The sequence below is a fragment of the Varanus komodoensis genome, unplaced genomic scaffold (assembly GCF_004798865.1).
Source record: "Varanus komodoensis strain SLA01 unplaced genomic scaffold, ASM479886v1 scaffold45, whole genome shotgun sequence".
Classification (NCBI taxonomy): Eukaryota; Metazoa; Chordata; class Lepidosauria; order Squamata; family Varanidae; genus Varanus; species Varanus komodoensis.
This window is the reverse complement of record NW_025336011.1, coordinates 6002041-6023033: the sequence shown is the minus strand read 5'-3', so window position 1 is coordinate 6023033 and position 20993 is coordinate 6002041. Positions and strand designations below refer to the sequence as shown.

The 20993-nt window shown below is 44.6% G+C and overlaps 2 protein-coding genes across 9 annotated transcripts in view; one reads left to right on the top strand and one right to left on the bottom strand.

Moving 5' to 3' along the window:
- Positions 1-9317, bottom strand: part of AP2A1 (adaptor related protein complex 2 subunit alpha 1) — a 35733-nt gene extending 26416 nt beyond the window's left edge. For 3 of the 8 annotated variants that reach the window (XM_044444461.1, XM_044444462.1, XM_044444464.1), the window contains exons 1-2: positions 9150-9317; positions 1507-1575 (exon numbers count right to left, since the gene is read on the bottom strand). In XM_044444461.1, the coding sequence (XP_044300396.1) occupies positions 1507-1575; positions 9150-9216 (136 nt within the window). In that variant the 5' untranslated portion in view covers positions 9217-9317. The remainder of the gene's footprint in view (positions 1-1506; positions 1576-9149) is intronic. The other 5 variants (XM_044444463.1, XM_044444468.1, XM_044444465.1 and 2 more) reach the window with 3 other exon arrangements.
- A 365-nt stretch (positions 9318-9682) lies between these two features.
- The window catches only part of TSKS (testis specific serine kinase substrate), a 30402-nt gene continuing 19091 nt past the window's right edge, over positions 9683-20993 (top strand). The window contains exons 1-3 of the mRNA XM_044444717.1: positions 9683-9906; positions 16094-16328; positions 20179-20277. Of these exons, the coding sequence (XP_044300652.1) occupies positions 9875-9906; positions 16094-16328; positions 20179-20277 (366 nt within the window). The 5' untranslated portion in view covers positions 9683-9874. The remainder of the gene's footprint in view (positions 9907-16093; positions 16329-20178; positions 20278-20993) is intronic.

The following is a 20993-nucleotide window of genomic DNA, read 5'->3' as shown; positions in this document are numbered from 1 at the left end:
CCATATACGCACTTCAGGCAAACAGAATACTATCTGCCACTCCAGAGAATGTAGCCCAACTGGGTTGCGTGGTCTTTGACCATATCTGCACATCCATAAGCCACTGTCTAATCTGGTATATGGGGTTTTCTGTCCAAATATACATGAGCAGAAGAGCTGTTTTCTGTATCCTCCTAATTCACCCTCTCCCTCTTGCTTTTGAGGGGAAAAAACACTTGGCACAGAATGCACAATTGTGTTCTTAGAATGCCGATCCCTTCTTACTACCCCCACCTAGTATCCTGACCACAGAGACAATAACAGAATGGAGCTTGTTAAATCCTGCTCTTCTCAGGTGAAGATGCACAGGTGAAAACAGTTTGGATTCGTGTTCATTTTTTCCCCAATGATTGTATAATCAGTTAAGATAGATGGTCTGGTGGCAACTATGAATAAATGGACTGCAAACATATGGCTTTCAGCTTGAATGCAAAACAACAACAACAACCCCACAGGGAGGTGGCAAGAAGTACTATCTCTAAGCGAATGAGAAAATAGTATTGGGCATATCATACAATGTGTAAGATCTAATATTTAAAAATTGGAGAGTCAAATTACAGGAAAAGGATTGCTTAGATCAACAGGATTAAATTGTTCAGTATTGGAGACAAAATAATAATAATTGGAATATAAAGAAAGAAGTATTAGAAGATTTAGCTGATTATAATACAAGCTGGAAACAAAAAGTAAGCGAAATACTGAACTGAGAAAGCCCAGTGATTCATTGATTGTATGAATAAGATCAGCATACTTCTGGAATGGTATCCGTTCTATGCTGTAAATGATTTTTTTTAATTACAAAAAGCAGCAAAAGCAGAAAAAAAATCTTCATTCCAACACAGCACACATCCCCAAATGCCCTGGCTGGGTGGAGGGTGAAGCTTCCAATTTTCCCCTTAACATCTCTGGATCCTGCTGAAAACACAGGTGATCAGTGGGCCAAAAAGAAAATGCAGCAAGGAGACAGACTGCCCAGGATCCACTGGATAAGACTGGCTGGAGTAGAACAAGGCACAGGGCCAACGCGAGCCACTCTTGGATTCTCTGAGAGGAGACAGGAAGCTTCTGGCTGAAGCAGAGGTCCTGGGAATCAGACCTTGTTCACAAACATTTCAATGTCCCAGCTGGAGAGTTAGAACCATCCAGCTCTTTAGCATTTTGACCCTGAGCCTGCAAGGGTCATACTGCATCTGGTGCCTGCAGACATGCCACACACAGCACCTTTCAGCAGGACATTGCCAAGAGAGTATTAGAAAAGGTGGACAATAGGAGCTGAACCAACCTGGGCAGCAACTACAGATAAGCACGGTCAGTGTGTGGGAAGACAGAGAAAGAAAATGAGAGACTGTGAGTAATTCAAGGCTGAGTCATGGAGCTGCTGCAAAAGTCTCTCATGTGAAACAGTTGGCATATCATGCAAGGTGGGAGAGAAAGAAAAAGGAAGCAGAAAACAGCACAAAGACTTACCCTTGAATTTTGACCGGATATTGGCCAACTCCTTGTTAATTCTTTTAATTTCAGCCTCTTTGCTCTTACCTGGAATCAAAAGACAAAGGGATGAAAACAAGAAAAAATTGCTGGTCTCCTCTGTATTTTGTCCACTCTGCCCACCTAAACTGTGTGCTTAGCAGTGAACACCTACTTATCTCATCAAGAAAGAAAATCTGGGGTGGGAAAAGTCAGATAAATGGCAGTGACATACACGATCCTCCTCCACATTTCATCCTCACAGCAACTCTGTGAGGTAGTTTATGCTAAGAGAGAGTCACTAGCCCAAGTTCACCCATGGAGCTTTACGGCCAAGTGAAGATTTGGATCTAGGCCTTTCCAGCCCCCAGCCCTACACTCTAACTATTCCCTACACTGGCTCCCCAATGTGGAGTGAATTGAAGCAGTCCCCACCGCAAAATGACACTTTAGGGGGAAAAAACAGCACAAAAATAAAGTAGTGATGCAAAAAGAAAGGATCAGGGCCTGCACGCTGCTTTTCCAAGTGAAAAAGGCACCTCTTAGATGCACGACAGAAGATTTTCATTGGAATTCTCTCTCTTTCTTTTGCTGTGTCTAGTAACTTAAAGGCAACTAGAGGGAGTAACTTAAAAGCAACCTTTAAAAGTGGGATTTAACAGCACACTGCTGTTTAGCAGGAAATATTGTATTCTACCTCTCAACCAGAAAAGTTGCTCCTTGCCCCATTTAGGGAGAAGATGAAAAATGATAAAAGGGGAAAGTTTAACACTCCGTCCTGCTCTGTTCCAAGCTGGGCCTGTTGTTAATTGAAAATCACTTTGTTGGGAAGATACAGTCAAGGATCACCACCATTATGTATTGTTGGCTCTTACAGGGAGAAAGACTACAGAAAGGCCAAAGACCACACAAAGATTCAAGGATAATGTACTTATTTCTCCATGGCTGCACAGAATAATCAGTCCCACACTAGAACTGGCAAAAGCAGGCAAACTGACCTGTATCTCAGAGGTAGAGCTCTCTTTTCAATCCAACAGCCAAATTCAATTTTTTCCCAGGGGCAGCAATCCAGTGGTGGGTGACGTCAAAGGCAGAGCCAAAAGTACCAATGCATTTTAGCTTAAAACTCTTAATTAGTACTGAACCTTAGGAGAGGCTTTCAAACTTTTAGAATGGAGTACGGAGAGGGGAATTGCACAAATGCCAGAAAACTATCAACAGTCAGAGGGTTTGTCTCAGGGAAGTGGGCATGGCCTTGTGGTGAACTTTGGAGGGCCAAAGTTGGGACCTGGCCAGGTCAGGTTTGACCCGACGGCTTGGGAGACCCCAGTCCTGTTGTATATGGTGGCACCAGGAAAGTAAACCCTTTGTTTCTGCATAGCTCCTGATCTAATTCATGCTCTCTTGAAACTCTGAAATGAAACTCAGTTACCAATTCCCAGAAGAGCACGGGGACAAGCGGGGAGGCCAAAGAACTATTCTTTCAGCAATTGGAAGATGACCGTGTAGAAGTGGGCAGGAACAAGTACACAGAGGTCCCTTGTATGTTCAAGTATATGGCCAGGACGTCTCCAATTATATTATATTGTTTTATATTGTTATTATTTATTGTTGTAAGCTGCCCCGAGGCTTCAGCGAATGGGGCAGCATAGAAGCTTTCTAAATAAATAAATAAATAAACAAACAAACAAACAAATAGTCTCTGCTACAATGGTATACAGATGCAACGTCTGGCCTTTCTGAGTGGAGAAGGTAGATAGTGCTTATACAGGGATTCTTTGCACAAGGACTGAAAGACACGCTTGAGAGAGAAGAAGCATTTAATCAGAGAGTGCAAAAAGGTGGCTAATACAAAAGGCAGCCAGAAGTCACTCCCATTTAACACATGCAGGTAAATTAAACCAAGAAAGAGATTGTTTTCTAGTACCAGTTGAAGTGGGATAGCTGAATCCAAACACACCAAGGTTAAAAGCCAGTTTAAACATGGGGTTGATGTTGGCTTATAAATTCTGGCTTGTAAATACAACTCAATCACATTCCTAAACAACCTTGACTATTTTCTTTTTTTTTCTCTTTTTGTCCCTGTATAGCACCTTATCCAGAGCCTCCAAATGCAGCCAAATGGACTATCAAATTAGGAAGCATCAACACATTTCTGAAAGCCTTCCACATTAAAGTTCCTAGCTCACCATTCAGGTTGGGAGAGGACAACCATTCTAGGGTAAGGAAAATGCCCCCACCCCAGGTGTTCTCAGATGTCAACCTCTATCATCCCTGGCCATTCTGACTGCAGACAATGGAAGCTGGAGTCCAAAATCTGGATGCTGCTGGTTCTCCCCATCCCTTAGCTTCACATGTAGATCCACTATCACTCCAAATGGAAAAACAGCTGGACCTTTAAGGTATAGTGATGCTATACCTTTAAGGTATAGCATCACTACACCTAAGAGGAAATCTATGAAACGGAGAAACAGGCTGTGAAAAGTGCTTATTTGCCACATCCTTTTCTTCCTATTGGGAGCTCAGAGACGTTTCCGTTGGCCTCCTGAGGGATCTCGCATCCAAACAGTAATCTTGTCTGCCCCGCCTTAGCTCCACAGTTGTTACAGGATTCAGAGCTCCCTAGCCAAATACTGGGCAAGAGACAAAGCCATTTTTGAATTTGAGATATCATAGGTCTGTAGCCATCAGGCCCTAATTACCAATGGCAGAAGGATTCTGTTGTCTACAAAACAGACTGTGTAAAGCGACACCAAGATGCAACCTCCCTCTGGTTCCTCCAGCTCATACTGCCCACACAATCCCAGATGCTTTCCTGGCTGCCTGTTCTCTCCTTGGCTATAGCTCCAGAGAGCCTCCAGCAGTGTGAACTGTTGCTCCTTTGAAATTCTCTAGAATTCTCTCCACCCACACAGCTGCCAACACACACTTCTCTCTCTTCAGGTTCACGAGCACCTGTGACTCAAACACCTTCTGTGCAACATCCCATCCCAAAATATTCACCCTGAGGGAAGATTGAACTTCTCCGGTTCCTTCCAAGTCCCTTCCAATACCCTCTTACAACAATTGGCGTTTGGAAATGCAAAAGATTTGGCCTTGGTCATTCATTTGAACTGCTACCTTCATTCTTCTGTACATTCTGCAGATGAAAATGGAGGTGAAGGAGTCATTTGCTATAAAGAGGGATCGAGTCCTTTCTAGGATAAAGGATGCCCCAAAAGGACCAGGCTTTTGCATCCTCCACAGCCATGTTCACAAGGAAGTTTTGACAGTGGCTGCTTTATAAGTCCTGAAGGACAAAATATGCCTTGCAAACACGTTCTTGTACACAATCACTGAAGGTACAGAAGGGCTCTCCTCCAGCTTGAGCATCTTTATAACACTTCTACAGGCAGTCCCCAGGTTACAAACATGTTCTGTTCCTGAGAAGATGGAAATTTAAGTTGAATCTGTATGTAAGTCAAATCACGTGTAGTTGGCCCTCCACTTTTGCAGGGGTTAGGGGTACACTCCCATGACAATAGAAAAAACTGCAACATCTCTAGCCTCCCCTCCCTGCCCAAAATCACCAGTGCCTCCTCTTTGGAGCAAGAAAATGCTGAAGAGATTTCCCTCTGGATAGGTGGAGCAGGAAGGCATGCTTTAGATGCCTCCCTCTCTCCTCTTCTGTTTCCTCTCTATGGTGATGACAATTTTCTGCAGTAATTTTTTAGAATTAATAGGGTATATGGCAGTTTGTTCATTAGTATGGGTTGTTCGTAACTTGGTAATTTGTAACTTGGGGACTGCCTGTACTTCATGTGTGTGTCAATATTATTCCCACATAAACAGACCATCCACCCACTTCCTGGTTTTTGTTTTTTTAGAAAAACAGACAAAATAGTGGTGACTTGAAGCAGTTAAGAAGACTATACAGGCATGTGGATCTTGCATCAATACAAGGCAAGAATAGTAATGGATCCAAACTAAGTCTTTAACTGGCATTCAGGATACACTTTTCTATTTCTAGATCCACAGCATCATAAGAATATAGGAAACCACTTTATATTGAGACAGACAGTTGGTCCACCTAGCTCAAGACACCGACTGGCACCAGCACTGCAGGATCTTCAGTGGGAATCTTTCCAGGCCTCCCTGGAGATGCCAGAGAGTCAACCTTCTATATGCAAAGCAGGTGCTCTCCATTGAGCTATGCCTCCTCCCTATAAAGAAACTGCACCAGATCTGTCTGTCTGTCTGTCAGGCCTAGGACTGCCTCTATTCTGGCTGAAAGCCACTCTTGAAGAAGAGACTCAGTTTAGGAGAGAACCTAACAAGACATGCTAAGAATCGACCCTGGAGACATTTGCACATAAAGCAGGTGCTTAACACTGAGGCATTGCCTCTCTCTTAACATTTGCAAAGATGCCAGCCTTGAACCGGGAATCTCATACCTGCTAAGCATCCACCTACCAAGCAGAGCAACAAAAAAAGGATCAGTATGTCCTCCATCAGACCTGTTAAATTCACCACAGGACAAACATTTCTCTGAAATGGCAGTACAGTAAAAATTACTCTCTTGCAGTACCTTAAAGACTAACGATTATTACAGCATAAGCCAGGTTTCCTCAACCTGATACTCTCCAAATTTGTAGACTTCAACACCCATCATGCCTGACCATTGACCAAGTTGGCAGGAATTGATGGGAAGCAAAATCCAAAAATAAAGTGCATACTTTAATGGACTATAGTCCACTTTTCCTCTGCAAAGACATCTGTATTATCCCAAAACATTTGTTTCTTGAATGGTCCCTGTAAATATGGTAATTATCACTCTCCTTAAAAGGTAAAGGTTTCCCCTTGACATTAAGTCCAGTCATGCCTGACTCTAGGGGGCGGTGCTCATCTCTGTTTCCTAGCCGAGGGAGCCAGCGTTTGTCCGCAGACAGTCTCCGTGGCCATGTGGCCGGCATGACTAAACACTGAAGTGCACGGAACGCTGTTACCTGCCCACCTAAGTGGTACCTTTTTATCTACTTGCATTTGCATGCTTTCGAACTGCAAGGTTGGCAGGAGCTGGGACAAAGCAACGGGAACTCACCCCGTTGTGTAGATTCAAACCGGCGACCTTTCGATCAACCAACCCAGCAGCACAGCGGTTTAAACCACTGTACCACCTGCAGTCCCTATCACTCTCCTTACAATGTGCATTTCTATTCACTTTGTGCTCTACAAAGCACAGTGGATATGTGTTTGTGTATCTAGACCTAGAAGGAAAAATCAGGCCCAGGATCCCAATTCAGTTCACCTGTTGTCCCGATCTGGTCCACCCTACTTCCCTGACCATCAAGTATTTGATGATTGCTACCCCACACTTTAAAAGACCGGAAAGTCTCTTCTAAGGTTTTGTCATTGGCAACAGAAGATTTAAGCAAACATATGCTGGTGTTTTTCACCACAGCCACCACTGGAACGTGGCTCCCAGTTACATCTCCAAATAGAATCCTTGGACTGAAAGAGGTTCAACATCCCAATAAATGAACACACACACACACACACACACACACTGTTATAGCATTCGACGAATCTACTGAAGTAGCAATTGAAAGTGCATGAAAGCACATGTAACCTAACCTAAATGTTAGGTTTTTTAAGGTGCCACAGGACTGTTGTGTTCACTGGTTATACTCTTAAGAATGCTTCAACATGTGACATAATTACAATTTGCCATGGTCTGGTCAAATTCGGGTGTTTAATGCTGTCTCGGACATTGGTGGTTTGTGCTCTTACATTTTGGGGTGTTGTGTGGGCTGCACTGAGAGAAGAATCTACTCCAGTAAGTTCATAGTCTAAAAATGATTATGTGAAATCAGCCCTGCCAGCTGCCATTCTCGGAAAGCTATTACCACTAAGTTTGTATGAATTATTCTTCCAAAATCGATGTTGCACAACACTTTTTTATTTCTTTGTCAGCCAAGGAGAGGAAGGGTGGGGAAAATGTTTAGGATTAAGAGAAGGAAATAAGAAAGCAGGCTGAATCAAACAATTTTAGCCTCTGACCACAGTGGAACACCCCTGTGAAAATCCAGAAAGGAGTGGGGTCCAAATACTGATCTCTTCGGTTTCATCTTTGTTGCCTTGACCACTGGGATCTCCTCCAGAAATGCAATAGCAGGCTTGGAAAATGAAAGGACAAGGAACATTTTCTACTGAACCTGGTAACCAGCAATCTTTTTGAGGGGAACTATAAATCTCTGCTTCCCAACAATGTTCTAACAGGATCACACCCGTTTGTCCTCACTGTCAACTTTCACTCATCTAGATACCTGGCAACCATAAGAAACAAATCCCAGGGAAATGATAATTTGACTCCCAGGCATTAGAAATCTTTCTACAATTTATTTTGCAATCACAGAACAGTATCTGAATCTTCTCTTCCCTTTCCATGCAGATGATGCAAATAGCTGATATCCATTATGCTGGCATCAGCAACTCTATGAGGCTCCATGGACCAACTTCTGAAAATTCTTCTGAAACCTCTCTACCCCAAAAAGTTTCAATACAATGCTCCGCAAGGGCAGTTTACACAGAGGCAAAGCCACTCTTATGGAAATCTATGAGAGTGTCCATCCTTGTGCTGTGCCATGCAAGGCCTAAATGTTCACGTGTTTTATTCACCTGCAATCTCTTTGGATGCCCTTGTGCTATTGGGACACTGGAAAGAAAGAGAACTGAACCTCAAACCTAAGCAAAACAGGTGACGTCTCTACTGCTCTCTTATCATCCCTTCTCTTTTCTTTGTCCCAAATGCAGCTCCTCCCACATTGTCTTTACAACTTTCTGTTTATGGCCTCTACTTTCCCCAAATATTACAGCCCCAGGCTCAAGCAAAGCCTGAAGCTTAACACACGCACTAGCATTCTTCAACCTGGTCCCCTCCAGATATGCTTGACTGGAAATCCCATCATCCCCATCCCACATGCTGAAAGCAAAGGACATGCAAGCTGAGAATGATGGAAGCTGTAGCCCAACATATCTGGAAAGCACGCAGTTAAGGCGAGGGGCTAAAATTAACAAGAATTAACTGTGTGTGGGAAGCCTCAACCCAACATTCTCCAGCAACTCACTCCCTAATCAAACTATTGCTCGAACTTCTATCCATCTCCCGTTAGCAGCAAGCAGCTCCTTCTCCCTCTCCCGAAATGATGCCCATCTCCCGACTGGCACTCCCATGGCTCGCTTCCTTTGCAGGCATGCGCCCCGAATGGTCGGTCCGGCTGGGCTAGGAAAGTCCGCTCGAATAGCCCTTGTAGTCACCCTGCCACCAAGTCGCACCTCAGGGTGGCCTGTCTCTGCTTGCTTTCCCGTTCCCACGCGGCCACGAAACCTTCGCTTCTGCCCAGAGCCCCGCTGACCTCCTCCCTCCATGCGGACTTGGGAGAGCCCCTCCCCGCGGCTCAAGCTCTTTGCTCTCAGCCAACCGCCGCTGCCGCTGCCGGGCCCCCTTCCTCTCCCTTCCCACACCACGCTGGCACTATCGGCTCGGAAGGCCTCTCCCGCGCCCGCACTCCGGCCCCCTTGCGGAGTCCTCCCCGGGGTCCGATCCCCCTCTCCCCTTTTCCACGGCCCCTCCCCTCTCCCCCACGGCCCCCGCAGTGGCTTACAGTTTCGGATGTCGGAGATAAACACGGCCAAGCCCCGCATCCCGTCTCCCTTGGAAACGGCCGGCATGGTGGCGGTGGCGGGTCGGGACCGCGGCGATGCTCCGTTCTGCTCCGCGCCCGAACCTGGCCCAGCAGCACCGAACCGACCCGTTCCAAGCCAATTGGCCGCTGGCTCCGTCCGTCACCTAATGCTTTCATGTCCTATTGGGTTGAGGTACCGCCTCTCAAGCCCATCCTGATTCCTATTGACTGCAGTCAAGCCAACCTCCTCGATGATTGGCCAACCGGTTTAAGTCCCGCCTGAGTGCCTTCGTATTGGATTCGCTCGTCCCCTTGTGTCAAATAAGTCCCTGAACACTCTGCATTTTCCATTGGGTGTGAGTCACGATAAGTCCCTCCCATACTCCCCTTCTTCCCGCCTCCGTAGAAAGTGTCTCTTTCTCAATGGTCTCTAAGAATGTCGCTCAAGCGATACCCCTCCTTCTCTCTCCTCCTACCTTAAGTGTTGGTTCTTGCGAAATCAGCAAGCTTACCCTCAGCCCCACTGCCGGCCCTTCAACATTTCCTCTCGGTTCTTATTGGACGAAAAAGTCCTTGTCCTTCAAGCCAAAATCCTCGTCTCATTGGATGAATGAGCTGGTCGTGGAACGGCGGCAAAAGAAACGTAGGGAGACTGACTTGGAGACTGGGTTACAGTTCCGGAGAGGAGGCTGGATGTCGTCACCATGTTTGGACCAATAAGCGTAAGAAGTGAAATGTGAAGAGAAAGAAAAGTCCTGGGTTTTGATGCTCTGTGGTGGGAATGGGTTCGAGTTCTCATTCTAAAGGATTCGTTTGCTTAAGTATAGAGACTTTTATTAGGATCAGAGTTGATTTGTTCAGAGATGGGGCTGTGGGGCGCAGTAGGATAATAGGGTCAACTAAAATGCTAAGTTCTCCAGCTTTTGAATACTCATAATTGTTTTGTGAGAAGAGGCATTTCGGATAGATTCTCTGTCAACAATACTCCCAATTTCCAGACTCATTCCTGTGAAACAAAATAATAGAAGCTAAGCAATGGGAACTGCAGTCAGACCAGGTGCAAGCTTAGCAAGTGAAATGAATTTTATTTTGAAATACGTATCCCTCTGTAAACTTAAATGACACTGAAATGCTGCTTCGAAAAGATTCTCAATAAAATCGCACAGAAGTCAGCATATTTCTCTATTATGGTCATTCCCTGGCCTTGGTATTCTCTGGTGTTGCCATTTGGCTGTTGCTTACTAAGGGTTGGATCCAATTTACATTGGCTCAGCTGCACTGGCCTTTCTTGTGCCCCTTCCTATGGCAGCCCTTCCACCCCTTAAAATCCTACACAGTCAGGAGATCCTGCTGAACAGGGTGAGGGTGATGACTCCCGAAAATCAAGCAGAGGAGCCTTCCACAAGTAGAGCCCTTCCTTTCACAGAAGGTTTCTTCTCATCAAGGAAGGCAGATCCAGCCTAGCAACTATCACTGGGATCCTGTGAATAGAGGGGTGGGTTTGAAGAGCTGCAAATCCTTCATTTTGTGGTGAAAGCAACTTATCCCTTAATCACAGCAGCTCCTGCTGAGGATTTCCAAGGCCAGAGACTGATAGTGTGTAAAGATAAAGTACATCTCCATAGAAGGCTTTCTCTGCTGGATACAAGTGTGTTTTCAATGTTTCTCAGCCCATTCATGTCAAGTGTTCATATACCAGCAGTACACCTGCCAGGATGTCATTGCTGACATGCTAATTCCAAATGCAAATAGGTTGACTTTTACACAGTAAGTGGGCTTTTATGTGACAGTATGTTTCAAACACTTACTTGCAAGTGCTTTATATGCGATGTATACCTCAGCTTCTACATCTTTGCATTGCAAGCAAAGCTTTTGAACTGTATGTACTTGTTTTGTCAGGCACAGAGTAGGGGGGGAAAAGAAGCACTAACTGTCAAGGCTACCATGTTTACCTGGATGAATCTGTTGCTTCTTAGAAAAAAGGCAAAGGAGGCTACATAAAATTGTCAAGTGGCTTGGAAAGCCTTATTCCAGGGATGCAGAATCTCTTTCAGACCCTAGTGCAAATCCCTGGCAAGGCCACACTTGGAACATTGTGTTCTGGTGGCCTTACCTAAAAAACAACATTGTTGAGTTGGAAAAGGTGCAGAGAAGGGCAACAAAGATGATCAGGGGGTTGGAGCAGCTCCCCTATGCGGAGCAGCTACAACTGGGACTGTTCAGCTTAGAATAAAAAGGTGAGTCACGACAGAGGTGTTTAAAATAATGCATGGTATGGAGAAAGTAGAAAGGGAGACATTTTTCTTCCTTTCCCCTTTCCCATAACACTCGAACTGGGGTCATTCCATATACAGCTGATTGGTGGAAGGTTAAGATCAGATGAAAAGAAATATTTCTTCACACCATGTATAGTTAGACTTTGGAACTCCCTGCCATAGGAAGTGGTGGTGGCCACAAATCTAGATGGTTTTAAAAGGGGTCTGGACAGGAGGAAGCTATCAGTGGCTGCTGACCTTGCTGGCTCTGTGCTACCTCCTTTACCAGAGGTGGCATGTCTGCATACACCAATTGCTGAAGAGCTGGGCAGGAGCCTTGCACCAATCCTGCCTGAGGGATCCTGTGGGCAGCTGGTTTGCCATCCTGTGTATCAAGTGCTGGGCTCAATAGACCTTTGGTCTGATTGAGCATGACTTTTCTTGTGTTCTTATGACCGCATTGCATTTCTCAGAATGCCATTGGTGGCCAGGGCAGAGCCAAAGACAAAACTACATGTATAATATCGCTTCAGACATGATGCTTTGGGAGAGGCATTTCAATATTTTAAACTGTGAAGGGAGAAACTGCATAAAATTGATATTTTAAAGAAGGAGTCGAAACCATTTGGGTACTGTGCATCTGTTAGGAGCCTTTATATATCTAGGGTAATAGCTATGGTGATCAAAATAAACTGCTTCAAAGCGGAGATCTATCTAATTCAGCATTGGAAGGGTTACAAAGATGAGCAGCAGTTGAGTTTCTGTGTTCCTCTCTCCCATTTCTTTTGATGCAGCTGCAAGGAGGAGATCACAAGCTTCTGTTTTAGTAACCATCACATTGTGTCTGAACCCTAAACTGTGGTTAATTTTAACTGTAGCTTCTGGAAACAAGCCAGCTTCTTAAAAATGGTTTGAAGCTCACTTGCTTCAACATAACATAGTTGAGATTAGCCAGAGTTTGTCTGGTTTAGATTATTTTGGCAAGTAGTGGCTGATCCAAGTTACTCCTCATGGTTGAAAGGGGACTGCAGAAACCTGGGAGGAGACTAGGCTTCTTCTTGTAAAGGTATACAATGGTTTAGCATTATATTCAAACTAGCCCACTTTCTCCAAGTGTTGGACTAGGACTCAAGAGATCTGGAGTCTAGCCCCCATCCAGTCATGAATCTCACTGGGTAACTCTGAGCCAGGCATTGCTCCTAATTAGCCTACTCTTCCTTCCATGCAGGGTTGTTGTTGTGAGGATAAAATGGAAAGGAGAACCTTGTAAGCCACCCTGGGTTCCTTGCAAGAGGAAAAAAGGCAGGGCATAAATATAATAGGAGGATAATAATAATATACAGGGACCTGACAAAGCAGATTTCATTGCCATGGAAAGCTAACAGGAAATAGCTTTTCTGACTCTAGTTCAGCTGTGGATGTAAAAGAAGTCAGGTTATAAGTTTTGCAGATGTAGTAGAGGGCAAAGGATACAAATTTCAACAACTGGCTGGCCCTAACAATTAAGAATTTTGGCCTGCTCAGGTGCCAAAAGAAATGTATTCTGATGCTATCCAAGTCACTAGTGGAACTCTGCCAACCCCGTCATCTTACAATGACAGATGGTAGCCAAAAGTTGTTTCTTACCTCATCTGGTGATCAGACTTGATCTGAGCATACAAATTTCGTTTCTTGTTGCCCTACCTAATCAGGGACCTAAGTTTTCGTTATTTTATCTAATCCTATTTTTAATTACTACAGCCACCTAACTGGACCTTGGAGTCCCCTTGGTCTTGCTGGGCTTCTCTGTTATGTTTAGGCCCTGTTTTCCCTAGCTGCAGTGCACCGTTCTCCTTCCTTGCCTCACAGATGGCTAGATTTTTCAGGGTGTATCCCGAGCTTGCCTGCTGGAGGCAGCCTATGATACAATTCTTGTCATAGCTGCAAAGCAGTTCTTCTCTGCAGTTTTCCATTTAACCTTTTGTGCTCACGTATCCCAACATCACCTAGATGCAAAAGAATTTCAGCTACAGGACAGTGAAGTCATGTGTGAGGTTAGCGTTTCCTTCCTATCCCCTCCCAGGCTCTTTTCATCATCCCATGTGTGTTTGTGTCCAAAGCACTGAGAAATTAAACCAAAGTTCAAGCTGAAATGCAAAATCAGAAGCCACTGAGAGAAAAGTCTCCATATGAAAGTTTGTTCTGCTCTTACAGCTTTGAAAGGCAGAGGACAGAGTAAAGCAAAACTGTGAATAGAAAGCCAGAGATGTATTTGTACATGTAGGAAGTACAGTAATCTTGCTTCCCTTGTCAAGCTGTAAAGAATAAGGAAGAACAAACGTGGTACTAGACCGAGAGGGAGAAAGGGGGAGAAAAGGGTTTGCCAGACCGAGCTAGCCCTCCCAATACTATGGCTTTGGACTAGACGATCTTCCCTGTTCTGACATCATAGAACATTGGTGGCAAAGGAGGAAGAGTGGGGTCATATGATCACAGGCACCTTGGCAACTGTTATGATGTCATGGGAAGCAGCTGGGAAACCCCGCCCTCCTGGGAGAGCCGGTTGGCTTGGAGGCAGTCGATATTCCCTGGTGTGATGTGGGAAAGGAAACTGGCGCTCAGACCAGATACTGATACCCACCCTAGTAATGGCCAACTTTGTGGTGAAGACCATCTGGCAATCCAAGGAAATCAATGAGGCTGGAGATACACCAACGGGGACTGAGGGTCGGCCTCAGGGAAGCAAAGAGCAGCTGGGAAAGTCTAGCAGCATCAAGGGCTTCGCCAAAAAGAAGAAAGCCGTCTCTTTCCATGGGTGGGAGCCCTGGGAAGGGAGGGGGTGGAGGTGGAGTTCACTGCACTACTTGGGGCATGCTGACAGATAGGGGATGGGGAGACATTGCTCAATGTGGAGCCCTTGCTTTGTATACAGAATGTCCAAGGTTAAGTTCCCAGGATCTCCAGTTTAAAGGGCACCTGATGGCAATGTGATGGAAAAGACCCCTTGCTGCCTGAGAATACAGGGATCTGCTGCCCACTGTAGTAGATGGTACTGGGCTAGATCTGACTTGATTTAAGGCAGCTTCCTATGACAGGGCCTATTGTTTACAGCCGCCTTCTCCAGCTTCAGTCCTTCCAGCTGTATTGAATTTCAACTCCCATCAATTCCAATCAGCAGGGCCAACAGTGAAGAATGTTGGGTGCTCTGGTCCAAAATATCTGGAGGACCCAAGATGGTGAAGGTTGGTCTATGGCTCTTGTTAAAGGGTTAGTTCACACTCCCAGCAGTCCTTGCTCATTCTTTCCTTGCTAAACCTACGGGATCACTGTTTTCCTCTCTGGCTGTAAACTAGCCTCCAACTATTGCCCAACCAAATAAGCATTCTCCCCCATTCCCCCTCTCTAGCTTCTCTCATCTCTATTTTATCATGAGATTGGAAAAGAGACCAGACATCCTGTGTTTGGCTCTGTCTCCTCCTCAGTGCTGGCCCTAGGTTCTGAGGCCCAGGGACAAGGCACCCTGAATGGACCCCCTTCCACAGTGAGTTTACCTTCTTACTCCCATTTCCCCAGCTGCTATTGCTTTTCATTCGTTTTCTCATCATTGCCACTGCATGCTGGCTTGATTAGCAGAGAGCCAACGAGTAAGCAGTCAGCGGCATCTGCTGCTTCCTCGTCCTCACTATCACTATCTTTGTCACTATCACTGAGCCAGAGCAAGAGGCAGGTGAAGATTGCAGTAGTGAAAAGAAGAAACAAGATCACAGATTTTTCAATGGACTCTTGCTGGGGTGTGGGCCCTCAGCAAATGTCAATCATATACTTATTTATTTATACATACTATTTCTATACTGCTAAATATTCTTTACAAATCCCAAAGCAGTGTGCATTTGATATTGGCCTTACTTTTCTGCACCTTTAACCCCTCAGATATCCTAGGATTTCTGTCGTACTTTTCCCGTCTTTGAGCATTGACATACATTTGGCTTCAGAAAGGACTTGAGAAGAGAGCAAAAACATCTTATATTGACAAAGTAGACTTTCTGGCTTACTATGGTTTATCCCACAATAATACCCTCATCCCTTTAAGTCAGGAGTGGCCCTCCAAATACTTTGGCCTCGAACTCCCATCAGTCTTCATTATTGGCTATGTTGGCTGGGATGAATGGAAGTTGTAGGCTAAAACATTTGGAGGGTCACCAGTTGTCCACCCTACTGTAGGGTACCACAAGAATCTTTGTGTTGTTCATCGCTGCAGCAGACTAATGCTGCTGCTCCTTTGAAATGCATAATTTAGAGCATTTCTTCACAAAATATTTTTGTGCAGTCATGATTCCTTATCCACAGTTGAAGGTTCACTAAAAATGTGATCTTCCGGTTTGGTACTGTGTTATCAGAGCATTTTCCTGTTTCCTTTTGTTTCGTTTTGGAACTGGGAAAATGAGGTATATTTTCTGAAACTGCTGTTCCTATTTGTATATTTGTTCTTTTCCACTATAGCACAGTTCCACATGCAGGTTATGTAGCAGAAAAGCAGGAAGCAAAAAGCTGTTTGTATAGTGCTTGGAGCTCAATTTGTAATGAAACCAAAACTGGATCCAGCAAGGAACAGCCTTCTGTAGAAAAGCTCCTAGAAAAGGATTTGTCCTGTGCCTACAGGTAACATATGTGCTCTTTTTCCCACCTCAGGGTTGAGCCTCCCTTTACCACTGAAAGCCCCAACCTCAACTTGAAGCGTTCCTCTGCCTGCACCAATGTTTCCCTCTTGAACCTAACTGACGGGGAGCGTGACGACTCCACCACTGAGAACGAATCCACAGATGATGGGGGTCCTCCAGGAGCAGCAGGGGGTGAAAGAAGGGATCCTTTGCTCCCTACCAAACCTGTCTGGTCTGAGGATGAGGATGATACCTCCAGCCAGCAGGTGAGGAAAGGAATTGCATACTCACATACTATGCACTGTTGCTTTTTTTCCCATCTGAACTGGCATTTCTCTATCTGCTAACAGAGAAACTATCAAGAAAAAGAAAGTTCATGCATTCTTATAAAAGAAAACCCCACCTTTGCCAGGAGCTGTCCCAAGACATTTTTCTGCCTAAGCCAAGGGAGAAGTTGGTTCCTCCCTTTCCACATATAGAAACTAACCTGACAGGCTCTTGAAACCTACTTTCATAGTGACAATGAGACATTGTCCTCCACCAAAGCTGAAGGCAGAGGGCTAGTTCAGGAGGCAAAAGCCTCAGTGCAAGGTGCACACACCTCTTCTTGCCATTCCCTATTGCTATTCCACTTGCCTCCCCTGCTGTCTGAGGCAGCTGCCTTACTCTGCTTAACGGTAAGGCTGGCCCTGCAGCCTGCAAAATTCATATATTTTGAATCCAGATCCCACCATGAGGACATTGCTTCCAACCCAAACATTCTAAAAGCCCTGGCAGTGGACTGGATTGGTCCTGTCTGAACATTTCAGTCAGTGTTCAGTTGCATCAACCAAGTCCAGATTTAAGCCCAACATAAGCTCCTGAATTATGTGCTAGGAGGAGACAATGGAATGTCTCCAAACGGATACCAGTGTCACCTGTGGGTGTTGCTTCAGCAATGCACTTGAATATCTGGGCTGAGGCAACAGTTCATGCATTATTCAGAGGCTCCATCACTCCTGTGGCTATGGATGGTGAGTTTCTCCTCACCCTGAAGCTGTACTTTTAAGCTCCAAAATTAGCATGAACTTCCTGCAACTTTCTAAGAAATACTCAGATGTCTTTCTGTCAGGTATTTGTTTGGTGGTGGGCTTAACACATTTTGCTTTGTTTGCTTTTATTTTAATTTGCTGTTGATGCTGTGGGTGCTTCCAGACAGGAGTTTTATGGTGCCATAGCCCTGCCTTGTACATGGAATTTTACAGGGTCTTCAGCTGACAGCATCTTCCACTTGTAACGTTCTTGTGTTTTCCCAACTGGGCTTCAGTTGTTTTTTTTTTTTTTAACCACAGAAAATCTTGTAAGCAAGGGATAGTATTGACACACAATGTCTTCTGAATGGTAGTGCTATAAGATCTGTATCTGGAAGCACCTATATTGTCTACAAGCCTGAGCTTCCAAGTTAAGGCAGAATTTACAGCTCTAGGCCAGATCAGACAGTATGGCCACGTGTCTGATCTGGCCTAAAGCTGTACGTACATTCATATATTAAATGGGTGGAGAGATTGGGGGTTGTTGTTTTTTTTTTACAAGAAGGAGCCTGTGGGGAAGAATGCTGAATTCCCCCACCAACCACCTTATCATTCTGTGCTATTTCTGTTGAGGCAGCTTTTTTCCTTGCTCACTTAATTTTCAGTATTGGCCCAGGACAGGTAGAAAACTGCTTCAAGCAACATGGCAAGGTAAAGGTGCAAAAGGATAATTTGAGCAGCCTCCCCCAATCTGATGCCACAGTTCCCTAGCCGACATTTCAAACTCTGAGGGATGATAGGAATTATAGACTTAAACATCTGGAGAGCGTCAGGTTGGAGTAAGCTGGTTTAGAATTAGACTCTATCACCACTACACTCCTTTTAATGTAGAAACAAACAAAAAGAATAGAACACCTCCTTACACACACTCACAGGCATTAGTTATGAACAAATGCATATAGTTGTCTTCGTCTTGTACAGTTCGGCCCAGTGTTGGCCTCATTTGGAATGGCTACTGCTGGAAACCATCGGGCACCTTCATTTGCATTGCTGCACTTGTTCAGTTTCATGCAGATTAAAACCACTCTAACTTACTCCTTTTTTGGAGTGAGTACCATGCATACCAATAACATTAGAAAACGATTTAAAGTTATATACCACCCTTCCCCATAAGGCAAGACCTTTTTGCTTGGCATAGATCATCATCTAAATGGCCACAGCCAAGAGAAACTAGGAAATACCAATCAGATTGTGCTGGGATTGAGACCTTTTCTGTAATCCAGCAAGGCTCCCTGTATTACTGATTATTGGTCTTCCAGTCTGCTTGGAAAGGGTATAGATCAGCAATGATTAAGGTATACCCTATATGTGGGACAAACTGTTACATCATTACAATATTATATTTTAATGCCCTCCTTCTTCCAAATATCTCAGGATGGAATCTACAGTCCCTCATTTAATTTTACAACAGCTCTAGGAGGTAGGTTAGGCTGAAAGACTAGCTTAAGGTAACTCAGTGAGCTAAGTTTCATGGCTGAGATGAATTTGAACCCAGGTTTCTCCAGGTCTAGTTCAGCAGTCTAGCTATTAAAGAACAGTATCATGCACTCTAACCACTACAACACGAATGGTTACCCTCAGGTTAAGACTCAGATTGCAGTTCCCCTACCTACCGTCAAAGTGAGACAGTTCTCTGCAAACTGGTTGGTGTAGTTATCCTTTTCTCTTTCAAGTTAATGTCTTTAATATTAAATACATTTTGTTAGTTGATATCTATTTACAATAATAGGTTTCTTTGAGGTACCCTGTACCAAAGCAGATTTTTTAAAAACAGTTGCTCTTTCCATTCAGCCCAATGGACAGCAATTAAACTGGTGGTGTTTTGCCATAATTCTTCCTACAAATCCACCTGCCCCCTTTTTAAAAACATTTCTTCATGTTATGTTGTTTAGAAGCACAGGGGAAGGGTGGGAAAAAGTCTGGCTGTTCAGTTTTGGAGGGAAATATGAACTGCTTGTTCCATAGCATTTAGGTCTAGGTTATTCTTGGACAAACATTGTGCTTTTCCCCAACTAGGGCCTCCACAGAGATTGTTGGACAGTGGTTGTTGTCATCCCTGACCTTCGGCCCTGCTGGCTGGGGCTGGGGCTGATGAGAGCTGCAGCCCAAAATACCTGGCAGGTACTAGTTTGGGGAAGGTTGCTAAGAGATTTGGTTAGTCCAGGCTTGCAAACTTAGGGTGTTTTCAGACATGCCTTATATGGTGTAATTGTAGTGCCTCATTCATGGAATTTTATAGGGCATCCAGACAATGATGTCTTCAATTTATAGCCCTCCCTTGTTTTGCACTGCTTCTTCTGACTTTTTTCCTGACCAGAAAAAAAAATGAGGTGAAAAAGAACGGCATCACGGGGCTTTTTAATTAGCAGTTTTGAGATCTCTGGTTGGAAGCACCCAACAACTGCTGTCTTCCCACCTGACCTTCCTGCCTGGTTCTTTCAAAATGGAAACTGTAAAATTACTCTGAAATTATCCACTCTGTATCAATTACCCAGGAAAAGACCTCCTCCCCTGTTCCCTAATGTGACTATTATTGCTCTTAAATGTGCTCTGAGAGTTTTAATATTGATATAAATGAATATGTGTTAGCCAAACCTGTACGGATATTCCTTCTGGGATTGCTTGCTGCCTTCCTTGGATTTCTTCCTTTACAAGGACTTTTCCTGGGTGTTTGTTTTCATTCTGCTCCTTCCCCAGCTCTTCAGTTTACCACCCTACATCCCTGTTTCCTCAACCCCACTGGCTTGGCCTCTTACACTGCCCAGGTAAACCTCTGCCCTTCTCTGCTATTTAAATGAAACTTTCAAAGGTTTATCAAATAACAGCTGGCCTCTATTTCTGCCTTGAGGGGGCTTACATCCCTCTGCTAATGGCTTATTTCTAAGGTCTGTTGTCCCAGGATCTCCCTAATATAGAGGGCTGCCTTCAGCCACATTCTATTCCACTTTAAAGGCCTTTGGTCAAAGAAATGCCCAGGAAGTGTGGAAAGGTCAGGAGTAACTGGACTATTCACCTGACCTGCCCCCCCTCTTGCGCTCTCCCCCAGCAGGAAGTGAGCAATAGCGGCCTCTTGCGAGCCAAGGACTCCATCACCAGCCTCAAGGAGAGGACGTCCAAGGTCAACCGCCATGTTCAGAACCTGCAGGTCTGGAGACTGTCCCCCTCCCACTACCAGTTCCAGGGCAAGGGCCTAGATCCAACCCTGAGCTTGTCCTCTTCCTTTCTCTGCACTAAGAACCTGACTGTTGGCTCTTACACTTTCTTCTGTGGCCATCTAGGCCACCACTTTTTCGTATCTCCTGTTATACAGTAGGATACACTGAACTGAAACTCAGCAGCTTGTGATAAAGGTCACATGGGGCCATGTTTCTGTCCAGGGATGACAGCCTACAGTCAAACTTTTCACTGTAGCTGGTTTAATTGCTGAAAAGGTCAACTATTTGCAGTTGAGTTTTTAAAGTGGGTAGCTTCTTCATCCCACAGCTATAACTTTTTTTTAAAGTGCACACCTTTGGCTTTTCAGTCTTGACCATTTTTGGTAGTCTTGGGAGCCAATCCGCACCTTATGAACCATTGCGTTAGTCATGCAGTTTTGTGTCTGTTTTACTTCTCCAGTATTCCTAACTTTTATTCTTGCTAAACCATGCTTTATCCTCCAGTGAGACTGTATATGTTGAAGATGAGTAGTACCCAGACTGGATGTTATACACATACCTTGTCCCAGGCTGTTTTGTAAAACTAAAAGCCATTTCTCTATCTGCATCCCAACCTGGACTCCTGGAACATTAAAAATGTTGCCAAAGGAAGCAACTGGTCAAAAATTGTGAAAGCATTACCTGTTAATTTTTATGAGACTAGGAA